At 32.4% G+C, this 24907-nt stretch overlaps 1 protein-coding gene across 1 annotated transcript; it reads right to left on the bottom strand.

Annotated features, from left to right (window-relative positions):
- Positions 1–1499: 1499 nt before the first annotated feature.
- On the bottom strand, positions 1500–23750 carry LOC127727835 (uncharacterized). Its single transcript, XM_052234950.1, has 13 exons — positions 23600–23750; positions 16552–16718; positions 16196–16295; positions 13435–13520; positions 12789–12950; positions 12032–12125; positions 11171–11249; positions 10142–10511; positions 9299–9356; positions 4715–4929; positions 4258–4345; positions 2644–2758; positions 1500–1968 (listed from the first exon to the last, which is right to left on the bottom strand). Exons 1-13 carry the CDS (start codon positions 23748–23750, stop codon positions 1761–1763), a joined length of 1893 nt encoding a protein of 630 aa, XP_052090910.1. The 3' UTR covers positions 1500–1760.
- Between the last annotated feature and the right edge of the window lie 1157 nt (positions 23751–24907).

Genomic DNA, 24907 nt, shown 5'->3' on the forward strand with positions numbered 1-24907 from the left:
AGCTGTCAAATTCGTATTCATCGATTCGACTCAATATCTCATATTTTATTTATAAAATACAATAAAACGTCTATCCAAATTACAAAATATCCAAAAGAAACAATTTACAATGCACGGATTCGTTATAATGTATCATCACTTTGTGTGTACTTTAAAATAGACGCCATCTAATTATTCATCAAAAAGATCTCCGAAGATTAGAAAAATATGTAAATTATCGTTTTACCTGTATTTGAATGGTTTTTTTTTGTTTGTTTTTTTTTTTGACAGAATCAGGCAACGAAAGGGATCTTCCCGGTGGCTGCCTTGGTTCACTTTCAATGTAGACATTATATTCTATTTAATAACTAAAAATGCTAAGCCCATTCGAAGCCCGTCCCCAGTTTAGGGTTAAATTGCAGTTCGGATGAATACGGATTCAAATGAGTTGAATTATTGATGTTTTAGAGCTTATTTTGACAAAATTGAACAAAACTTACTGTTAATAGCGAAATAATATTTCATAATTCCGTTTTTAAAAATATTTGAAACAAAAAAAAATATTTTGTCATCTACGTAGCTAATGTCCCTTAGATTTTTTTTTGTCATCTTCGTAGCTAATGTCCCTTAGTTTTTTTTATGTCATCTTCGTAGCTAATGTCCCTTAGATTTTTTCTCGATCTGTTAAAATTTTCAAAAAAATAGGCAAAACTGAAGAAAACAAATGGTAAGAAATATGAAGCAAAAGCAACAACACAAAAAATGGTAAGAAATATGAAGCAAAAGCAACAACGCAAAAAATGAAAACAACATTTTATAAATTGCATGCGTCCAAAGCGATTTTCAAGGTTAACCTTTATCAGGAACGCACAAAGGCGAATATTTAAGCCAAAGATGTATAGGAACCAAAACAGTTGAAGAAGAATATGACCAAAAAGGATAATAGCCAAATCCATTTAAAGTTCAACTTGACCTGAGGGAGTTGATTAATAAATTCTAAATTTGTAAACGGACAATTTAAGAAAGGTTTGTTATAAATCATATCAGTACCGAAGTATTGACTACTGAGCTGATGATATCCTCCGGGACTGACAGTCCACCAGCAGAGGTATCGACCCAGTGCTATAAAAAATTAACAAAGTTACAGATAATAAAATAGACTTGTGCAAACAGCAAAAAAATATAAAACAAGGATCATATCAGAAAGAACACTACTAGCACCGCGATGTCTATTGATCAAGGCTGGTAACGAATCACACTATGTAAGGCTAAAAATCGTTAATCACAATGGAATAGATATGACACTCTCAGCTGATCACAAAAGAGACTAATTCATGATGGCGAACGTTAAACGTGAGTAGTCATGATACTTCTTTATCATGATTATAATAGGTAAATGTCAATGAGATAGCAACCCAACAAAATAAAATGTCCCACTTGTTTTGCATGGACCATTATATTCAAATTAGATGTTGTTGTTTCAGCTTGAGGTTATCAAAATGAAGGTGATGGCTGTCAGAACGTATTGTGTACATTATATTTTTAATTGTTCCTGCATTTTCATGCAATATAGCTTGCCAATTATTGAATTATCAATATCCATCTGGACCATTGTTAATCCACTGATGGTATATGCCTGGCTTTTCTAGCCTAAAAATACAAAACTTGTCTCCAGTTTAATGGAAGGTCTTCAACATTACACAACTATCTATTTGCCATATGAAGTATATCTACTGTTCATGAAAATTATTGGCAATCAAAATTTACACATATAAAACATTTTACTCGTCAGACTTTCTTCGCCGCATAGCAATATACCAAAGTATTTTAGTGATCACAAATATTCCAATTAAAACTGCAAGATAGTACGAAAGTGGCCATTCAACTTTTGTAACCAGTAGTATTATATCGGAATCAAACTCTGTATATGTAGAATTTGTTGTTGGGTTGATCATATTACAGACAGGAACCATACTTTTTGCACCACATCTGTAAAATTTAAAAAATCCCCAAAATCAAAATGTTATATATCTTAATTATCATGAAATAATGACAAAGTCATAAGTTTAAACTCATTGAAAAAGGGGGTTGACCGTCATGGAATATCTGTTTCACAAATGTCATAATCACAATCCCGCCCTCTTTTCTTTAAATCTGACCTACTGAATTAGACTTATCACTGGGTTTGTACTTGTATGTACACGACGGGTGTCACATGTGGAATAGGATCGGTTTACCATTCCGATTCACCTTAGATCATCTCAGATTTTTGGTGGGGTTTGTTTTTAGTTTTCTATGTTGTGTTTTGTATACTGTTGTTTGTTTTTTTGTCGTTTTTCGATTTTTGCCATAACAGTGTCGGTTTGTTTTCGACTATCCCTTTGGTATTTTCCGCCTCTCTGTCTTCCATTTAATCTGATGCTTTTGTTCTATGATATCCTAACTTATATGAGTCCCTATTATTGATTTCATTATTTCTTGTGAACAAATCAATTAAGACCGTACGTGTATCTGTTGTTTTTGTTGTATTTGGTTTTTTTTACGTTCAATTGCAGTCTAATAGACGTGTACTGGACTTCTCCGTTTATTCATATAAATCAACTGTTTTGCACTGTTTTATAAAGAAGAGTATAATATATAGCTTTTTGGTATTCTATATCTTACTTTATTGGTTTTGCATCTTTAAATTCCAGGTAAATAAATGCATTCAGGCCATAGTAAAAGAACGATGCGAATCGTCCCCAACTAAACCATGAGGGTGGTGTATTAAATGCTCCACCTGTAAAAATACAAAATGTGATTTATCATTACAATTTGGATATCAATATTTGTATATTTTGTTATAAATTAACCCAACAAAGCCCAGCTTAATCATCATGGTTTAAGGTAACACCAAAAACTCAGCTGATTATAATTATAAGTCTATTGCCTCTTTCATTTGATTCATTAACGTCAATAGAGCATAGGCTTTTAGCTGAGAAACAAACATAAAAATGAAAGTTTGTTTGATACCATAAAGGCTGGTAAATATGGGCCAGTAAGGTAAGCGTGGCTGCGTGGAAGTGACGTCATTTTTTTTATATTGTACGCTGCAAAAACAACTTAGTATTTTAAGGTAGATTGGGTGTCTAAATCAAAATCCATAGAATGTTTTAATAATTTGTCAAAAAGTAGTTTATGTCATGCTTTTCTCAATAATATTATAAAAATTATGGGTCACCAGTATCACGCTACAGGTTGTGCAAAATTGTCAGATTTTGTATAGATTCTGCATGGAAAACCCAATTTTTTGTGATAAAACTATAACTAAACCATAGAATTTTAAGATAAAATATGAGAAGGTAGCTCTAATAATATGCTTTGAGATAAGAAAAAGAAAAGATGGGGTCACCGAACTAGTTTTCTTGTTACATAAATATAATAGGTAAATTCATAACACATTCTATTATAAAAGTTACTTTATCTGAGTTATCTTCCCTTTTATGGCACAGTTGAAAAAAAATTGAATCAAACAAAAATATTCTGTTTTTTGTAAAATACAGCCGTAAAATATGATAAAACGCATAACTTTCTATATTAAGACGAAAAGTCTTACACATGAATTACATACTAATCACGAAATTTGCACATTTCATTAAAGATCATTAATAACCGATTGATATCTGCTATTCAAAATCCAAGATGGAGGAAGACACCCCAGCCACCTTAATATCAAGCAATTTTACTAGTTTGCTTCATATTGTCAATAATGATTTAATTTTACAAGATTTGTAGTATTCTTATTTATGCTATTGATGTGAAGTGACAATATTCTCTAATCACCTATAGAAGGAAGAATATTTACCAAATCCCATAATACCATAAGCACGATAACCTTAATCGTTTAGCACGATACTCTAATTTTGTAAAAACATTAATTCCACCTCATCCTCAACATTTTAACGTTACACTATTAATTGCAAATGTATAGTTAAGGGATGATAACTTTAATGTATTTGACATTTTGTAGTTTAAGATTTTGATATTCGCTGAACTTTAAAAATAACTGTCATATGTGTGGCCTGTATCATCATCACCATCACCATCGTTCATGTTAGTTTTTTATTTGCCTTCAGCGTACTAAACTTTCATTAAACGAATGCGTAGATATAATCCAAAATATCTTCAAAATATCTATTTACAACAATATTCACCTTGGAATTTCAATGAAAGCAGTGATTGTAAATCTCATAAAATCATCTGAATTTAATCATCTAGGTTAAAAGTTTATATACAAACCCCACAACATCATTGACAGTAGACCTAGTGGTACCATAGTAACGGTCCATGGCGGTCGCAATGCTGCTCCAATAAACACTCCAATACTCTGGACAAAGAAATTAAATTTTCTTAAACGTCAATGGTGAACGTCAAATTATAAGTAACGCTAATAGAAACAAATTGTTATCAATAAACAAAATAAAAATATATACCGATACAAATAATGATAATCTTAGATTACTGTATGTAAACATAACTAATTCTGATAAGGTAAAAGTTATTACTATGTGTTTCCCAATAAAATGGACTGCTTGAAAAAATACTCTTTTGAATGTATATAAACATTTTCTTCTCTGAACGCACGTAAATACTCTTAAAAGGGTTCAGAATTAATTGTAGGGTTTAACCTTGCAAATAAACTCAAGACAGTTGACAGATATATGATAAGATATAAGTGTCATATACTCAGATTTACCTGTGCTGCTAGTACATCGGCCATTAATACACCAAGAGATGCAAAGAATGCCTCCAAATTATTGAGGTTAGCAACCCAGTATATAACACTCAGGTACACGAAAGGCTGTATAACTGTCAGAGGTATCTCACTCAACGTTTTAGATAAACAAAAAGCTGAGAGTCTGTAATGATTGTATTTTCTCTCTTTATTGATAACCTTGATTTCTTTTGGAACTAAAATACAAATCAATGCTATATTAGAACAATTCGTATGGGTTCCATGGAGCCTCAATCGCTCAGCTGTTTTATATTTCCACTGAAGCATTAAATAAAAGTCAGAACTAGAGTAATAACAATATATCTGGAAAAAGTATCGCACCACCCTGGTTTTTATTAACAAACTAAAATATCATAGCAAATACTATTATTTATGGCTCCAAAAGTATATAAATTATGCAATTATGTTATTAGTTCATTAGCACAATTCTTTTTCTGTGAAACATGTCAGCTGGTATAACAATAAACACAACAATGTTCATACCGAGTAAAACCACCGTTCACCCGAATCACCGATGCTACTTGTCTTCTTTTTCCACGTTCCAATAGTTGAATTTGTTGTTGTAGTAGTCTTAACGATTCATGGGTCAAAGCTTGATATAAATCATCGACTGAGCAAATCTGGGATATAAATGGTCGTCGTGGTACGTGTGAGAGTACCGCTACTACAGAATTAGCTCACTCCATACAGCAGGAATGGCATAGACTACCACATTAGGGAGCTACCATTTGATTTTTATGGGGGGGGGGGGGGGGGGGGGTTAGGATGAAAAATTTTGTCCTGCCTTTTTATTTTTCCCTCTATTCAGTCCTGCCTTTTTATTTTTCACTCTATTCGGTCCTGCCTATTTTTTTTTAGTTTATCATGACTTTTTTTTTTTACATAAATTGTCATCCTGCCTTTTTTTTTGCAAATAATCTCATCCTGCCTTTTTTTTTTACTCAAAACTCCTGTCCTGCCTATTTTTTTCAAATTTCATCCTAGCCCCCCCCCCCCCCCCCCCCCCCCCCCCCCCCCCATAAAAATCAAATGGTAGCTCCCTTACACAGGCGACGTTTGATCTATGGTATGAGAAGACGGTTAGAATCGGTGAATCGTGTGAAAGGTGGTTTCACTCAGTATTTGACATTGCAATATAAAAATAAGACGATGTGGTATGATTGCCAATGAGAAAACTCTCCACCAGTGACTAATTATCGTAAAAGTTGACAACTATAGGTCACCGTACGGCCTTCAACAATCAGGAAAAATATATACCGCATAGTAGACTATAAAAGGCCTCGAAATGACAAATGTAAAACAATTCAAACGAAAACACTGAAAACGGCCTGATTTATGTACAAAACAATAAACGAAAACAATTATGATATACAGCAATGTGTATTGTAACCACAGACACATGTTCTCGTTTTCCAAACAAAAGAATTGGGATTTGGAAGTAGTTTTATTGTATGCATCCAAAGTTAAAGATTGTCAATTTCTAGTACCCACAACATCCTCTGGTTTGTAAAAGAATAAAGTTATCTAAATTAGTTATTTTTCTTCAACCTTTTTGATTCATTTATGTCTGTAATCTTGTTAATAAAAAAAAAAGACATCGTTTACTAGCATATACTTTCGATGCAATAAATAATAAAAAAAAAATCAGGGTGGTGTGATACTTTTTTCCGGGTGTATATATAACACATCGTGTAAGGTTGGTTTCAATTTGTTTCAAAATTGTAATATCGGAATCCAAAGCACGTTTTAAACCTCAGATGGCAGCCATTTTGAATTTCCGATTGGTATCAATATAACAAGATTTGTAATAGATGTCAGCTGGTGGCTATTGCGAATTTCTTATCAAAACCAAAGTAACAATACGTGTTTGCGATATCCAGCTTTTCTTTCAATTATTCATAGCATCTCATTTTACAATTTGATTTTCATTGATGCACTTTATCTATCATAACACATTTATCTGTTAAATTAATAGGAGATGATAAAGTAGGGCAACAGTTGGCTTATTTGTGTCATTAAATGACAAGATACGTATACATACAATCTTTAAGATATGCTTTTCTTTTTTAAATAGGGTAGGATGTTAGTTTGAATGAATTATACTTATCATTGGGTTTGTACTTGCATGAGCAATACTACGGGTGCCACATGTGCACCAGGATCTAATTACCCTTCCGGAGCACCTGATATCACCCCCGGTTTTTGGTTGGGTTCGTGTTGCTCAGTCTTTAGTTTTCTATGTTGTGTTTTGTGTACTGTTGTTTGTCTTTTCGTCGTTTTTCGTCTTTTGCCATGGCATTATCAGTTTTTCTTCGACTTATGATTTTGAATATACTTTGGTATCTTTCGCCTCCTCTCGTTTTTTGTCCATTATGCTGTGTGGTGTTGAGTAAAAGTGTGCATTTTGTTTGAAGAAATCACTTCTTTGTAGAAAATTATTGTAAAAGTTAAGAAATCATTTATTTGAAAATACACATCCACTATGCCAAATTTGTGTTGGTTATTATCAAAATAGGCATGTTATTAATAAAGTCTTAAAGTATTGCATTGAACACATGATATAGCACATTGCCAACCATCAAAATAAAAAGGAAGTCTAATATTGTATTATACACATTTCAGGATTTGATGAACTATAATACTCATTTTGTTTTGTTGAATAAAATGCACATATATACTGATTTTTTTTCAAATAATTGTTTGTACTCACATACCAGTGAGCTTCTCAGTGAGTTTACGTTTTATTGGTGTTTGAAAAAGTCCTACGATTTAGTAAAATTTAAGCTGATATATAGTACGATCGTGCGAAAGTGTGAAAAATGTTGCACTTGGATTAATCTGATTGAAACAGACTTTATTATTGTATAACAGTGCATGGAAAGTCATCATGAAACCATACACGTAACTCAATTGAATATTAAGGAAATCTCTTACATCTCAAATTGATAAAGTATTTGTTTGTGTCATAACATCTGATTAAGTTATGGCAGTTTCTTAATTTGATAACGTTTTTGTCTGTTACATATGACAACGCCATTGAACTTGTTGTTATTATTTCTATAGATCAGACTGAAGTGATACCATTAACATCGACAACATCACTTAGAATCGTACTTACAGGTTAGGATACCATCTAACTTATATATATATATATATAATCGTACTTACAGGTTAGGATACCGTCTAACTTAGATATATATAATCGTACTTACATGTTAGGATACCATCTAACTTAGATATATACATAATCGTACTTACATGTTAGGATACCATCTAACTTATATATATATATATAATCGTACTTACATGTTAGGATACCGTCTAACTTAGATATATATAATCGTACTTACATGTTAGGATACCATCTAACTTAGATATGTATAATCGTACTTACAGGTTAGGATACCATCTTACTTAGATATATATAATCGTACTTACAGGTTAGGATACCATCTAACTTAGATATGTATAATCGTACTTACATGTTAGGATATCATCTAACTTATATATATAATCGTACTTACAGGTTAGGATACCATCTAACTTAGATATATATAATCGTACTTACATGTTAGGATACCATCTAACTTAGATATATAATCGTACTTACATGTTAGGATACCATCTAACTTATATATATATATATATATATAATCGTACTTACATGTTAGGATACCATCTAACTTATATATATATATTATCGTACTTACAGGTTAGGATACCATCTAACTTATATATATATATATATAATCGTACTTACATGTTAGGATACCATCTAACTTATATATATATATATATATAATCGTACTTACATGTTAGGATACCATCTAACTTATATATATATATTATCGTACTTACAGGTTAGGATACCATCTAACTTATATATATATATATATAATCGTACTTACATGTTAGGATACCATCTAACTTATATATATATATATATATAATCGTACTTACATGTTAGGATACCATCTAACTTAGATATATATAATCGTACTTACATGTAAGGATACCATCAAACTTATATATATATATATATAATCGTACTTACATGTAAGGATACCATCAAACTTATATATATATATATATAATCGTACTTACATGTTAGGATACCATCTAACATAGATATATATAATCGTACTTATATATTAGGATACCATCTAACGTAGATATGTATAATCGTACTTATACATGTTAGGATACCATCTAACTTAGATATGTATAATCGTACTTACATGTTAGGATACCATCTAACTTATATATATATATATATAATCGTACTTACATGTTAGGATACCATCTAACTTATATATATATATATATATATATATAATCGTACTTACGTCTAGCTTAGATATTTGTACAGGTTAGGATAACATCTAACTTAGATATATATATAATCGTACTTATGTGTTAGGATACCATCTCACTTAGATTTATATAATCGTACTGTCATGTTAGAATACCATCTAACTTAGATATATATAATCGTCCTTACATGTTAGGATACCATCTAACTAAGCTATATATAATCGTACTTACATGTTAGGATACCATCTAACAATGAAAAAAACGCCCACTGAACAACAGTAAAAAAGAACTGAAATTAAATTATTGATATGTTTACTCCTCTCTTTAATCGTTTACTTACTGGCTATGAGGACAATAGCAAGTTTATTGTTTCCAGAGACAGCAACTATTTCCCGACACTAAATCCATTGGATGTTGGATGTGTACTGATTGAAGTTTTTGTCTTAGATGTATGATTGTTTTATTAGTTGTTATTGTCGTTGAACTACCCGTCAGCAACGGCAAGTACGCTTAGATCTGTACTTTGTAACTTTTGTGTTGTGGTGGATGTATAAATATCTCGCCACGTCCGGTTTGTATTTTTGTTTGATGTTTTTCTGCTTTGTATCGATCTGGTGAGATGAGCCTAATTCAACTGATTTTTATAGTATGTTCTTATGTTATATTGTTACATCACTTTTCAAGGTTAGAGGAGGGTCGACGCCTTCAAACATGTTTAACCCCGCCACATTCGTTATGTGCCTGTCCCAAGTCAGGAGCCTGTAGACCAGTAAACGTCGTTGGTTCATGCCTGTCATATTTGTTTTTTGTTAATTATTTTGTTATAAATTGGGCCGTTAGTTTTCACAATTGAATTGTTTCATAATTTTCATATCGGTGCCTTTTATAGCCGACTATTCTGTATGGATTTTTCTCGTTGTTGAAGGTCGTACGGTTGCCTATAATTGCTTATATCCACTTCATATTGGTTGGATAGTTGCCTCATCGGCAACAAACCACATCTCCTATATTTCCAAACCCAATCTGTCTTTAACAGTCTATATATTGTACAGCCGTATTATTACATACACTTACCAAACCCAATCTGTCCTTAACGGTCTCCTCCGTTCTCTCTGGTTGCCACCAAACCAGTATGCAGACAACAAGAATATACACATTCTGTATAACACTGATTGGAAACAAAATTCTTCTACGTGCATTTGTGAAGTTACGACAGAATAATGTCCAGAACTGATTGCAATAAGATGATGAATAAAGACCTGACGAAGAGCTGGATAGTGTTGTGTCCTTTGTTTTTTCTATTAATACTTTGATTTCCTCAGCGTCGTATTTGACTGGTTTGGTATGGTTGTTATTATCCTTGCTCAGTGAACTTTTACTACTTTTGGGAGATTTAGCATGATATCTTGTCAGATGGAAATAATCAGGCCAGTCATGTGTGTTTCTGAAAAAAAACAAAGGAAAATTATAAAATAAGGAGACTGAATCCTAAAAAAAATGTTGAGGGTAAAGAAATTTGAATAAGAGATCACACACTTAGTCCAAACATTTAGGGCTATATTTCTGTGGTGTCAATGTGAAAAATGTATCAAAATTATATTAAAAAAAGACGGACAACGACTATTAAACGATAAGAAGAAGTTGGTACATGAAACCATGAGAGTTTTAACACCGACACTATAGCTATACTAAAGTATTCGTTAAATGTAAGATCAGAACACACAAAATCTGTGAGAAAGAAAATTTAAGATTTTTTAAATGTTTGCATTATGTCAACTGGTTCAATATGGAAGTTTTCACATTATGTCAACTGGTTTAATATGGAAGTTTTCACATTATGTCAACTGGTTTAATATGGAAGTTTTCACATTCCTCGCAGCAAAAATATAAGCCAAAAATATATTAGCAGTTGTACTTCCTCTTTACATTTTCACCATTTGATGGAATATCAGAATTTAATTTTTTGGTTTTACCTTTATTATGATTTGTATGGGTGAGTTGTTATGGAGTTGGTTTTTTTTTTTTTGGTCTGTTTGTTTGTTAATATAAAGAGCGTTATATAACAAAAAAAAGTATTTACAACGCAAATTATAATGACAATACCTTCTTTTGTATGCGGCTTCAACAATTTTTTCCTGGACAGGGATTGTGTCATCCAAGCAATCTTCATTAAGAAGTTCTACTGAAGAAAGTTAAGTGTCTGTTTAAAACTAGGCCAAAACGCCCTAAATATAATACATTTCACAAAAATAGTGCTCAGTTTGGTACATGGACGTATGACTATAAAATCTCATATAAATACATCTCCACTGTATTTTCAATAGTTAAAGTCAACGAATGGAGACAGATTATTTTTAAATTTCACATGAGGTTATTTTACTCGAAAACTTTATTGTTGCAGCTACTGCTGATATGAAATTATGTACCAAAAATCATTACAGTGAAACTAGAACTGTTTCGGTGTGTTCTTCGTGCATTTATATTCAGTTTGCTAGTATAAACTGACTCCTTTCATTAAGACTTCAATTATGACTCATATTTATTTTTCGTTTATTGTTGCAGTCTGAATCCGTTTGTTTGTTATAAATTGTCTCAACAGGGACCTTTTAAGGCTTACTATATGATATGGGATTTGCTCATTGTTGAAAGCTGTATTAAAGTAACCTGTAATTGTTCAGATCATCATTGGCATTTATATCAGATCTCATGATATTTTTTTATGTATCAATTCTATCTCCATGGTTTTGTTCTTCATTTCACTGTTGTGGCGTGATCGTCATTTTGCAATGAATTCCGCTCAAACAGGTGCTAGGGGCCGTTTTAAACTTGCAGTGAGGTGAATTTTTTTTGGTTCCGTGTTGTGCATGTATTAATTTTGCGTCATGGATGGATACCCCATATCCTTTCTTTTCTTTTACATAGATGTATTATTCAATACTGAAACAACTATCTTAAAGACCTTACACATATAATCCATAGGATGGTGGCCGTCAGGTGGAGCTGTATCTAAGTGTTGTAAGAAACTGTCACATTGTGCTGTGGTTCCGTAAAACGCGGTCTAATAGAAACAATAGTTTATGTTTAATACAAATCATGGAGCAGTTATATTGTTGGTATAATGTGCAGAGTATCTAATAAGAGACTAAAACATCGTGCATAAAAACTTCACTATGTTTTATTTATAGCTTTGGACCTCATATTTGACCTATAAGTATTACATTTCATCGTAAGAGAATCGTAAATCATTCTTCCTCAAATTAAGGAAACATATAACTATTATTTTCTATTGGCAAGATAGTACAATGTAGGTTTCGTTTAGAAGCGATTTTTAGGTTGAATGTCTGACTACATTGGATTATTTACTTTATATTTGGTTGTTCCATACTTCTTGGTCTAGATAGACGAAGGAGCGAGTTGTGCGTACGTGAACTTGACCCACCACATTGTGTGACTGTACCAAGTAAGTCTATCTGGACCATGTGTTGTTAATTGTTGATGCACGTCTAGGTCTTTGTTCGAAGGATTTAATTGTTGGTTGATGTGGTCCGTTCCTTTACAGTTTTTCTATCGTTATGTTCTCCTTCCATAATTAATACACTTATCAGTATTTGAAAATAGACAAACAAATATTGGGATTTATTTCTATACTTGTGGTCGTTTTATTTCAGTTTTATTACAGCTTCATTATATCATATAACATATGTATGAGTAAAACACTTACATGACCATTATAAAGAAACAATGATTTGGAGCAGGTTTGGTATATCCCACTTGGACAAGCTCGTAGTGAGACAATTCCTATCTTTTCAAACTGATTCATGTAATACCTTAAAAACCTCATCAAATCTAAGGCATCTTTATAATCTAAGTCTGTAATTGGCTCCTAAAATTACACATACGTAGTATATGTATATCAATTCCTAAGATTCCGAAGCAAACAACGATATAAAGTAGATATGCAAAACTATATGATGTACCATGTGCGCAATTCGAAATTTATTTTTCGTCAACGACCCTCAGTGATTACAAAGGTTCAACATTTATTGTATTGCTTCATGCGAGGCTTATATGGTATTGGAAGTATTTTTTCTAACTAAATTTCAAATTAACAGCTCGTAAAATATCAAAATTAACAAATCAACGTTGAAAGATACTCATCGATTATAAATTTCTTAACTAGCCATATCGTACACAGTTGTACATGTAGCCATAAAGATCTACTGAATATCGTACACAGTTGTAAATGTAAGACGCATTTCTTTCACTGTTTTGTTTGTGTTGTCTTATTCATTATCGTCTTCATCTTCATTTGTTTTTGAACATTGTACTATTTTTAATTATATTGTTATAGGATTAGCTATACCTACATCAATAACTAGAACTTTAGGATCTATCAGAATTTCACAAGCTATGCTAAGCTTCTTTTTCACAGCTGTAGGAACGACCTGTACCACTGTATGGAACAAAGGTAGATTTTTATTCATTAAACAGTTATTAGCTCAACTGGTGTCGACCTTCAATTAAACTTTTATATTTATTTAGTTTAGATATAGCTGAACGTGTATGCTATTGTATTTATTTAGTTTATTGCACAAGTCATGTCTTCTTTGCCTGTCCATGAAGTTAAAACACTAAATCCCTGGGATGTTTTTTTAGTTGATTTTAGTCTCTGATGCATGATTTTTTATTATTAATTGTTTTTGGCTTTGAACTCGCTTTCAGTAACTGCGAGTACTCTCAAATCGTACTTTCGTGTTAATTTGACCTGATAATACAATTTTTAATGTATTTTTGTTATTTAATGTTTACTTATTCAGTGTTATATCTAGTCTCACTATTTTTAATGTATACCACCTTTGATAAGTGTTTAGTATGACGATAAATTTTCACTTTTGTTCTCGTACTAGGAACAACAAAATTATTTATTTTGTAAAAATTATTTCCATACTCCATGTATACCTTACAACAAAATTATTTATTTTGATTTACCTGTGTACGTTATTTTATTTTGTCCAAGGTTATGGTTGGCTTTTTGATATTGTTTTACATCTAACCCCCATGTTTTATTAATTTTGTATTTACATTGTGTCATAGATCAAATTTATTCGTTCAGTGTATGTTCACTTGTTTTTGTTGATATGTCTTTTGATTGCGTTAAGCCATTTCAATTGATATTTTATAGTGTGTCTTTCTATGTTGTGATGTTACACTATTGTTTCAGGTAGGGTGAAGGTTGGTGCCTATTAAAACGTTTAAACCCGCTGCATTTGTTTGCACCTGTCCTAAGTCAGGAACCTGGTGTTCAGTGGTTGTCGTTTGTTGATGTGGTTCATAAGTGTTTCTCGTTTCTCGTTTTTTATATAGATTAGACCGTTGGTTTTCCTGTTTGAATGGTTTTACACTAGTCATTTTGGGGGCCCTTTATAGCTAGCTGTTCGGTGTGAGCCAAGGCTCCGTGTTGAAGGCCGTACTTTGACCTATACTGGTTTACTTTTACAAATTGTGACTTGGAAGGAGAGTTGTCTCATTGGCACTCATACCACATCTTCTTATATCTATAGATTTAGCTCAACGTGTATGATATTGTATTTATTCAGTTTAGATTTAGCTGAACGTGTATGATATTGTATTTATTCAGTTTAGATTTAGCTGAACGAGTATGATATTGTTTTTATTCAGTTTAGATTTAGCTGCACGTGTATGATATTGTATCTATTTAGTTTAGATTTAGCTGAACGTTTGTGATATTGTATTTATTTTTATCATATATTGTACAAAATACAGCAATTTTGTATATCTAATAAAGGTTCTTTTTTCCAGTCTGTATCACCTACCCTGTATCGCATACCCCGTATCGCATAGCTAAACCCGTATCGCATACCCCGTATCGCATAGCTAAATCCGTATCGCATACCTGGCGTGACGTCATAAATCAAATGACGTCAACGTTTGACCTATGACGTCCAGTTTCTGTATTTCCTGGAATAGGAAAAAAGTGAGTTCCCACTCAAGAAATGTCATATCATTTCAACTAAAATCGATATTTAAAAAAAAAAGTATTACCCAGTAACTTTATAAGTGATTTTTATAAAATAGATACAATAAGTTTTTTAGTGGGAACTCACTTTTGTCCAATGACTGTGTATATAGGAATCCCCTGTTTGTCTGTTAATAATCTTTGAATAAATGATACTTGGTAACATTGTTGTCCATATTTATGTATACAAATGAGTTCCAATTGTAGTATAATGATTAAACTTAACAACAAATATTGGGAAGGTGGGTTGTATTCTACAGGAGGGAACAGTTGACACTATTGTTAGTGAATACTTTTAAATATATGGTCTTAAAGTATATTATTTGCCAGTTTCATAGCTCTATATTGAGCATGTAATAAGCTTGTAGGGGACATTACGATGTGGATATTAAGCAAATAAGGAAGTCTATAAAAAAAACTAAGTCAGCTGCAAAAATACAGGAAAATCCTTATGTTCTTTTGTTTGTTATATTTTCGGACGATTTAAAAAAAAACGTATATCACATTAATCTGATTCTATTTAAATATATGATAAACAGAATAATACATGACAAAATCCGTATCGCATGCTGTATTACCACTCGACCAATATCAGCACTCGGGACCTTCGGCCCTCGGGACTGATATTGGTTTCTCGTGGTGATACAGCATGCGATACGGATTTTGTATTATTCTATATGTAAACCGTTAATAGATTCATTTTCAGAATTTCTAAATTCTTCAATACAACAAATGAAGCAATTTCTATGGATTTTTTTTTATTTTGTAATTACTGGAACAGCACATTTTGAAGATGACACGCGTTATGTCGTAAGAGTAGATTTAATCGTCGGATAACTGAGACTTACGGTTTCATATAAACACAAGATAAACACATTAAGCCTTCTCCAAATTGACTTTGTAATGTATTTCATCCTATAAAGATCGATGTTTAAATTGACAGTTACTTCACTCTGACATTTTAATACGTCATGATTTCAGATTTTTGTCTTAATAGACAATATTTGACTTCACTAAGTGTCTACATTTTTTAAGTAATCTTGTCGGATATAACTCACTGAAATATCTCTTAACATCTCGTGTTAACTTACTGAAATCTAGATACATCTGTAGATGAAGCAGATCAATTACTTGTTTAACTCTGTTTTTGATGTTAAATTCGTTTAAAGAAAGTCTCAGTTGAGCAGTAAACTAAAAAGAAAAGGAATATACTATAGAATTAATCTATTCATAGTTAAGACAATAACACTTAGATGCAGCAAGGATTTGATATTAAAATCTGTTCATTGTTGCCGTTAAGTTGACCTATGGAAGTATAAAATGAAAACAATTGCAATTTAAGGTTTCTTTCGTTCTTCCTTTTATATTTACAGAAGATTGATTATGATATTTTCCCGTTAATTGAAATAGTCTGCACATAAAAACTGTTATTTAATAGGTATCTTACAGATAGGGTTTCATATACTGTCAATGTAGGAAGAAACAAGTCTCGTGATTGGACGAAGGCTATTCTGTTTTGGCATACGTTTACTGGTTCCCCGTTCAGAAGTATTTCTCCTATATATGGCTTCAAATGTCCTGCAATTGTTGAAACTAACGCTGATTTTCCAGATCCTACAAGTTATAAGATAAGAACATTATAAGTGAATCCATTGTTTTGTTAAAATTATCAATTGAGATTTTTATAAATTTTTTATGTTGAAAATAGATGTATGGTAAACAAAAATGAAACAGCAACCAATCAAAAACAAGTTCTATTAAAACGGACATTAAACGCATCATATAGTCTAAATAATGGGCGTCCACTAGTTATTATAAGTTTTATTTTTCATTATATCGTCATCAGTCTACATGTAGGTAGACTGATTGTGAAAAAGTTTTGAAACAACAAATTTAACATTATAATACAAATGCATTGAAAAATAACTGCAATTTGATTGTTTATAACAACAATAAAACTGCATTGATTTATTTTTCTATTTTTCCTACCGACCATGCGAGACTCTAATGGGTAGTCAAGGTCGTTAAACACCCTCCTAGTACATGTATTGTCCATGTTTCATTAAGTTATGCTACCTTATGGTTATATAAACCTCGAAGTGTAAATATGGATAAATATAAGAATAATAATAAACTGAATCATTAAATAATATTTTATTTCAAAAACAAGTCGTTATCAATGCTTTTCTGATTAATGATTAAGAATGAAATATATTTTCAAATTCATATAATTTTATAGAAAATACAATAAAAGTCGTATGTAGGAATGAAAACGTTTAGCGTTGATTGTCAGTAAATAACATGGCGATATATTCAATATATAGCCTAAAAGAAAGATTCAGGGGACATCTACAGGACATCAACACTGAGAATAATACAAAACCAGTCTCGAAACACTTCACCTCAAATGGTCACAATAAACACGACGTCACCATAACAGGCATAACAACCACAGAACAAAACATAAACGTCAGACTAAGAACGGAAGAAGCTCTTATACATAAATTTGGAAGCACCGAACCCTGGGGCCTTAACAGACGATATGGCTAATACGAAGATTACCAAAAGAAAAGAAACTACAGGAACTTTCACAAGACGATTTAATTGCAAAAAATGCCCGAAAACTTTCTGCAGTATTTCTACTTTACGAAGACACCATAAGGAACGCCACGAACCAGTCGCAACAATGTTTGAATGCAAACATTGTGTTGCAACCTTCACCAGAAAATCAAATGCCGTAACACACCTTAAATCAAAACACCCAGATAAAGCCAGAGAAGATTATAATAGCTTCCAACAAAATCCTCGTGAAATGGCCAAAGCAATAGAAAAATGGAGACCACCATTCAAAGCCGTACAGAAAAAAGAATGGAACGGGAAAACACCTACATTCAGGACAATACCAGCTAAATCACCGTATGAGTATCACCAATCATCCACCTCAAAACCGAAAAAACCCTCAACAAGTGATTTGGAACAAGACCTGTACCTGTCGGATTCCGACTCTTCTTTAAATAACACTCCGCAATACATAACAAACGATTACGGTTATGTCATGGACCTTACTCAGGAAGACTACATAGACCTGACAACAAGCAGCAGTGATGAAACCATATGTTTAGATGAGCTACCGGAAGAACTATGGGACAGACATGTGTTTGTACATTCTATTTATAACATTTTTAGCTGAGACAATAATAACACAGAGTTGATATACAAACAATTTTAATTTACTTTCATTTTCATGTTGACAATCTATTTATATACATTTTCTATTTATACTTTCACTATTACTTCCCTTTCATAACAACTACTATACTATGACGTTGTCACAAGACAACCCGATTGTACACTTAAGTATGTTCAATGTATTATTTGTATCCTGATGACGGTGCCCTAGGCACCGAAACATGTCGATCAATAAATTTTCTGCAGCAGTCCCTCCAGTGTTGTTGTTATAAGACTTTCTACAATATTATATATTGTTTTATTGTTTTATAGTTCATTTACTTTCTCCCTAACTTACCACTAAATACACAATTTACTGTCAAATGACCGAGAATTTAAATCCCATAATAAATAGTATGAATTTGAACAAATATGGATAAATATAAGAATAATGATAAACTGAATCATTAAATAATATTTTATTTCAAAAACAAGTCGTTATCCATGTTTTTCTGATTAATGATTTAGAATGAAATATATTTTGAAATTCATATAATTTTATAGAAAATACTATTAAAGTCGCATGTAGGAATGGAAACATTTAGTGTTGATTGTCAGTAAATAACATGGCGATATATTCAATATTATATATTGTTTTATTGTTTTATAGGAGTTCATTTACTTTCTCCCTAACTTATCACTAAATACATAATTTACTGTCAAATGACTGAGAATTTAAATCCCATAATAAATAGTATGAATTTGAACAATTACAGAAGTTATATAGTCTGTGTGTTATTCTGCATGATTTACAATATACTTGTTAACGTTGTACTCGTGGCTTCTGTCCTATTGTACTGACTTAAACACGTGAATATGCAGGAAGCGTTTTAAACACAGCAAATTGTATACATTCATATTCCAAAATGAAGCGTCAATGAAATGTTAACTGTTTAAGCGGTTGTTCACGTTTAATATTCATACATTGTGCAAAAGTTACTTGTGTTAGTAAGAGGATTAGATTTAGAAATTTGAAATCGTCGTTTGTTCTTTCCGTTTTGTTGTCCAATTTACTTTCATTTGTTTTCCTGAATTAGTACTACGCTATAAAGCATGACTATCTGCTATTTGACTATAATTTGTTTTTACACGTTTTTGTTTATAAATCAATGAGACAAAATTTGATAGCTGTTGGTTGTTTTTGTTTTTACTACAGGGGCAAATATTTCATGCATATCATAGTCAGGACGAGAACAAATCCAGTAAGTAACGACTGTGAAGTAGGTCGACCGGGATGGAGGACGACAAATTTGAACAACCAGAGTTTTTTTTAATGGAACAGACATTTTCCTTTGTAACAGGCCAAAACAGACCCCTCAAAGGATGTCTTCGAATGGCTCTTCAACGTACAGATAGCTTAGCTTCAAACTCTCTCTTCAAGGTTCAAGGGGAATCGGATTTAACGTCCTCTTCCCACCGCATAGGGATGTCACTTAGGGTCTTTTTTTAATGCTGAACGGGTATTCTTATTCTAAAACCAGGGCGAAAGATTAGCAGTGGCTCAGTAGCCAAGTCTACTAAATTTTGGGATGAGCCTTTAAATTTTAGCTAAAAATGTCCACATTACTTATGTTAATCTTTCATATTGTTGCAGGTTATGTTTCTAGATTGAAAATTTAGTCTTTTACCCGGAAACCCCGGTCACCCTTTGAGTAAAAACAGAAACTTTTGCTTTATTGCTTTATTCAGCCTCGTGTATGTCATTAATTGTTTCTATCTTGCAGCACCACTATAATGTTTTGTATTTTTTTGTTTGTTATGTTTTCTTTTATTAGATCTTTCCACTTTTCTGTGGAAAGACCTATTGATTTTGTACTGATTATTATTTTTGTCTTCTTCCACCAAACCTCTTTCGTGCGGTATAAAGTGGTTTCGCAAGATGTCGCTTATTTTTTTGCATATGATATCGAACAGTCATAGCGCTTTTGTTATTCACCCTGTTTAATCGAACACTTTTATTGAAAGAGTTATCTCCCCATAAAACTGTTTTTCTTGTGTGCGCATCTCCTTCGCAACCGTAAAAGAAATCGACAAATTTATTTTTCCAAATTGCTCGTTAATTCTTCAGGATGATCGGTCAATTTTAACCGAAGCGATACTGCGACTCCTTATGAGAGTTATTCCCCTTTCGTATTGACATTTATAAGTGATATATAAATGTAACTCATGAACTGTAAGTGATAGAGACCAGGGTATCTTGATTTGAGGTCCTTGGTCCTCCAAAAATAAAAGTGTCGACATAGGTCAAGGTCATGTTCTAAATTTTGCTCTTTGCTTGTGTGTGCATCTTTTATCTTACTTTAAAAGCTAGATAAATGTTTGGGTTGGTGAGACGAAGAACTGGTAATTCAGTCTGAAGTGATCTGATGATATCTTATAGGAGTTATTGCCCCTGAAATATTAAAATTTAAGGTACATTGATTTATGCTTCATTCTGGTACACGATAAAGCCATAGGGTCTTTTGCAAAGGGTTGGGTAACACATGACCTTGAAAATTATCAACTGGAAGTGACCTTGTGACCAGAAGTAGCTATGTTTGCCCTAAAAAAAACCAAACATATGTTTACAATCAGAATACAGTAACCTTAAAATGACACCAGAAGTCCCCTTTAGTAAACCGGAAGTAGCTAATTATTACCCTTATTTGAAAGAAAAGTATCTAAAAACCACATATTTTCGGAATTAGTGTAAAGTAAGCTTTCTTATAGCACCGGATGTGACCTTCGGTAAACCGGAAGTGGCTGTTTATCTCCCTTATTTCAAGTGAAAGTACATAGGAACCATATATTTTTGGAATCAGCGCATACAAAGCTATTATATGAGACCGGAAGTGACATTTTCCTGACCGGAAAGTGCAAATTATCTCCCATGTTTAAGGTAAAAGTAAATAGAATATAGATATAAGAAGATGTGGTATGAGTGCCAATGAGACAACTCTCCATCCAAGTCAAAATTTATAAAAGTAAACCATTATAGGTCACAGTACGGTCTTCAACACGGAGCCTTGGCTCACACCGATCAGCAAGCTATAAAGGGCCCCAAAAAATTACAAGTGTAAAACCATTCAAACGGGAAAACCAACGGTCTAATCTATATAAAAAACGAGAAACGAGAAACACTTATGAACCACATCAACAAACGACAACTACTGAACATCAGATTCCTGACTTAGGACAGGTGCAAACAAATGCAGCGGGTTTAAACGTTTTAATGGTACCAAACCTGCACCCTTTTTCTGAAACAATAGTGTAACATCACAACATAGAAAGACACACTATTAAATATCAACTGAAATAGCTTAACTCAATCAAAGGACATATTAACACCATTGAACATACACTGAACAAATAAAGAAACCTATATTTACGGAATCAGTGGAAAGAAATCTTTCATATGAGGCCAGAAGTGACACTTTCTAAACCGGAAGTAGAATATTATCTCTCTTATTTCAAACATAAATAGAAACCATATATTTTTTGAATCAGTATGAAGAAACCTATGATTGGACGCCAATAGTATCTTTGGTTAAACCGGAAGTAGCTTCTTATCAATAATTTAGAAATTTAATTTGGAACGACCTTCAATTGTTCTCTGAACAATTGGTTTTTAATTACCATTTGAATTTATTGTTCAATTTGATATGCACTGTTGCTAGTACAAAAAGTGAAAAAATACCAAGAGAAAAATCAAAAACCGTCAATCAAAAAAAGACAGACTCAAACATGACCAAAAAGGAAATTGACGAAAATACAAACAACAGTCAACAAAACACAGAAAACTACAAAAGATTTAACACCTCCCTTCCAAAAACATAGGATGAACACCGGTGCTCAGGGAAGGTGCACCTAACTTTACTATTTAAGATTTAACACCTCCCTACCAAAAACATAGGATGAACTCCGGTGCTCAGGGAAGGTGCACCTAACTTTACTATTAAAGATTTAACGCCTCCCTACCAAAAACAATGGGGTGAACACTGGTGCTCAGGAAAGGTGCACCTCATTGTGTATAAATTATTTTAATATAACACTTGTAACTTGCACACATCAACTTTGCACATTTATGACATAAATTGAAACACTTATAAAATATTTTAGTACAATTGGATGGGAAAACGTTAATTTTAAATATAGTTGTTTTATTTCTTTTTGTTGAATATCATGTATTTCGTATATTTCATTTATTTAAGACTCCTTCTTATTTTCTAAAAGGAGTGGATAAAACTTTGGAAAGGTAAGTGAATATCAATTTTCTCATATCAAATTTGAAGTGCACCTTAAATATTTTACAATCAATTTAAAGTACAGCATGACTTACATCCAATGTACACAAGAGAAGTCACAGGATTTTGAGGTTAATTAAATATTGGCTTAGCATTCGTCTTTCCTAAGTTAATCCGTAAACGGGATTGTCGCATCTTCTAATTCATTGCCTTTGATCTTCCGCCATTTAAGCACTAATTCAAAAACAAACTCCCCGAAAACATAAATAGTTTCTAAGGTAATTTATTATAAAAATTTATAGATCCATTTATTATATTGTTATTACGAAACAAGAGGAAATTATGTCTGACTCTCTCTCAAATTTGTATTATGTACAAAATGAACTTACAGAAAACGGACGTCAATGTACCTCAAGACTTTTATATATATATATAAAAAAAATAGGGGCTTATCAATACATAAATATACATCCCTGGCTTTCAACTATTTAGGTTTAAGCGTTCCTGACGATGGTAAATCCAGAAAAGCTCCGGACGCACGAAATTTACACAGTGTTATTTTCTTATACTAACAATGAGTAAATGTTAATAAATATAACAACAAGGAGACGTGGTATTATTAAATATCAAATATCCACAAAAGACATTAGGACATAGATGTGAACAACGACCTTCAACAATGAGCTGTAGTCATACAGTAAGCTTTGAAAGAATCCGGAATGACAAAAATCTGAAACAATTTAAAAGAGAAAGCATATGGTCTAATTTAAGAGAGAGAAAAAAAACGGAAACAATTCTGGTAGATAGCCGCATAACTTTCCAGAAATGACGCTCACAATAAGACTACTCTGTCAAAATTACTTCTAGACACAAGACAATGTGAGAATTGTTCGATGTATTATAAGTACAGTATCATTTTTCTTTCAACTTGTCATTTTACGCACGTTTGGCGTACACAAGTTTAAGCCTGGTGTCTTTGATGAGATTTGTTTTTGTATAGGTTTCTAGGTTTCTACCAATTTGTAAAAATCTTTAAATACCAACCTTTCGGTCCCAAAATTCCGAGAATTTCTCCTTTTTCCACCATTCCTGATACATTCCGAATAATATGGTTATTGTTAAGACTCAGGTTAATGTTACGAAATATAAATTCAGATTCTGAACAACCTGGGGAGTGAAAACAATCCGCTGCCATTTTAAAGAATTTCTTTTCTCTCACAGACGTTTCAAGATAATGAGATATATATATATATATATAAGTATATGGTATCGTAAAACTTATATAGCTACAATAAGAGACCTGTAAGTGACAGTAAACACTTTCTTACCACAGTTTAAATGTTTTAAGTTTCTGTTGACCTTATATTTACACAAAACAGGATGGCAGATCGAAAGCTATTTCGATCATAACTTTTAGATGTGTTGAAAACATTCGGTTATTTAGAGGTATTTTTTCGTTCTTATATTTCTTTATAAAACACGGAGATTATAACATGGCTTTGTCAGTTTATTTTCGGCTTAAAGTTTAAATGTCCCTTTGGTATTTTTCGCCTCTCTTTTATAATGATTGCCAATGCCAACTATCCGCGAAAGACCAAATGAATTGATGTAGATGTTAGAATCTTTCTGGTTTTTCTTTCTTTTCGTTTAATGAAAAGTAAACAATGGAAATATTGAGCATACATGAATGATACTGCAATCAACAACCCCGAAACGTTAACCTTTTTTCAGTTTATGTCTTAACGAATAATTAGTAACAAGACATTTTATCATACTTTTATGTTTTATCGGAGAAATCAGGATAATAAAGGAAGACAAATTTCTCATCAACCAGTTAGATACCACTTGTTTGTCAGTTCTAGTTAGATACCACTGGTGTACCAGTTCTAGTTAGATACCACTGGTGTACCAGTTCTAGTTAGATACCACTGGTGTACCAGTTCTAGTTAGATACCACTGGTGTACCAGTTCTAGTTAGATACCACTGGTGTACCAGTTCTAGTTAGATACCACTGGTGTACTAGTTCTAGTTACATTCCACTGGTGTACCAGTTCTAGTTAGATACCACTGGTGTGCCAGTTCTAGTTGAATAACACCTGTGTTCCAGTTCTAGTTAGGTACCACTGGTGTGCCAGTTCTAGTTAGATACCACTAAGTGTTGTTTTTATATTTTCTAATTCGATCCATCACACTTGTACTAGTGTACAAGTTCACGTTAGATCTCACCACACGTTTTGCCAGTATGTATCTATGATGAAAATGTATGGAAAAAAAATTGGCGTATACATCAACCAGACAGCGATCCAACGACACAAAAACTGTAGACATCTATGCAGCAACATGCAATCTGC

The sequence above is a fragment of the Mytilus californianus genome, unplaced genomic scaffold, assembly GCF_021869535.1.
Source record: "Mytilus californianus isolate M0D057914Y unplaced genomic scaffold, xbMytCali1.0.p SCAF_2, whole genome shotgun sequence".
Lineage (NCBI taxonomy): Eukaryota > Metazoa > Mollusca > Bivalvia > Mytilida > Mytilidae > Mytilus > Mytilus californianus.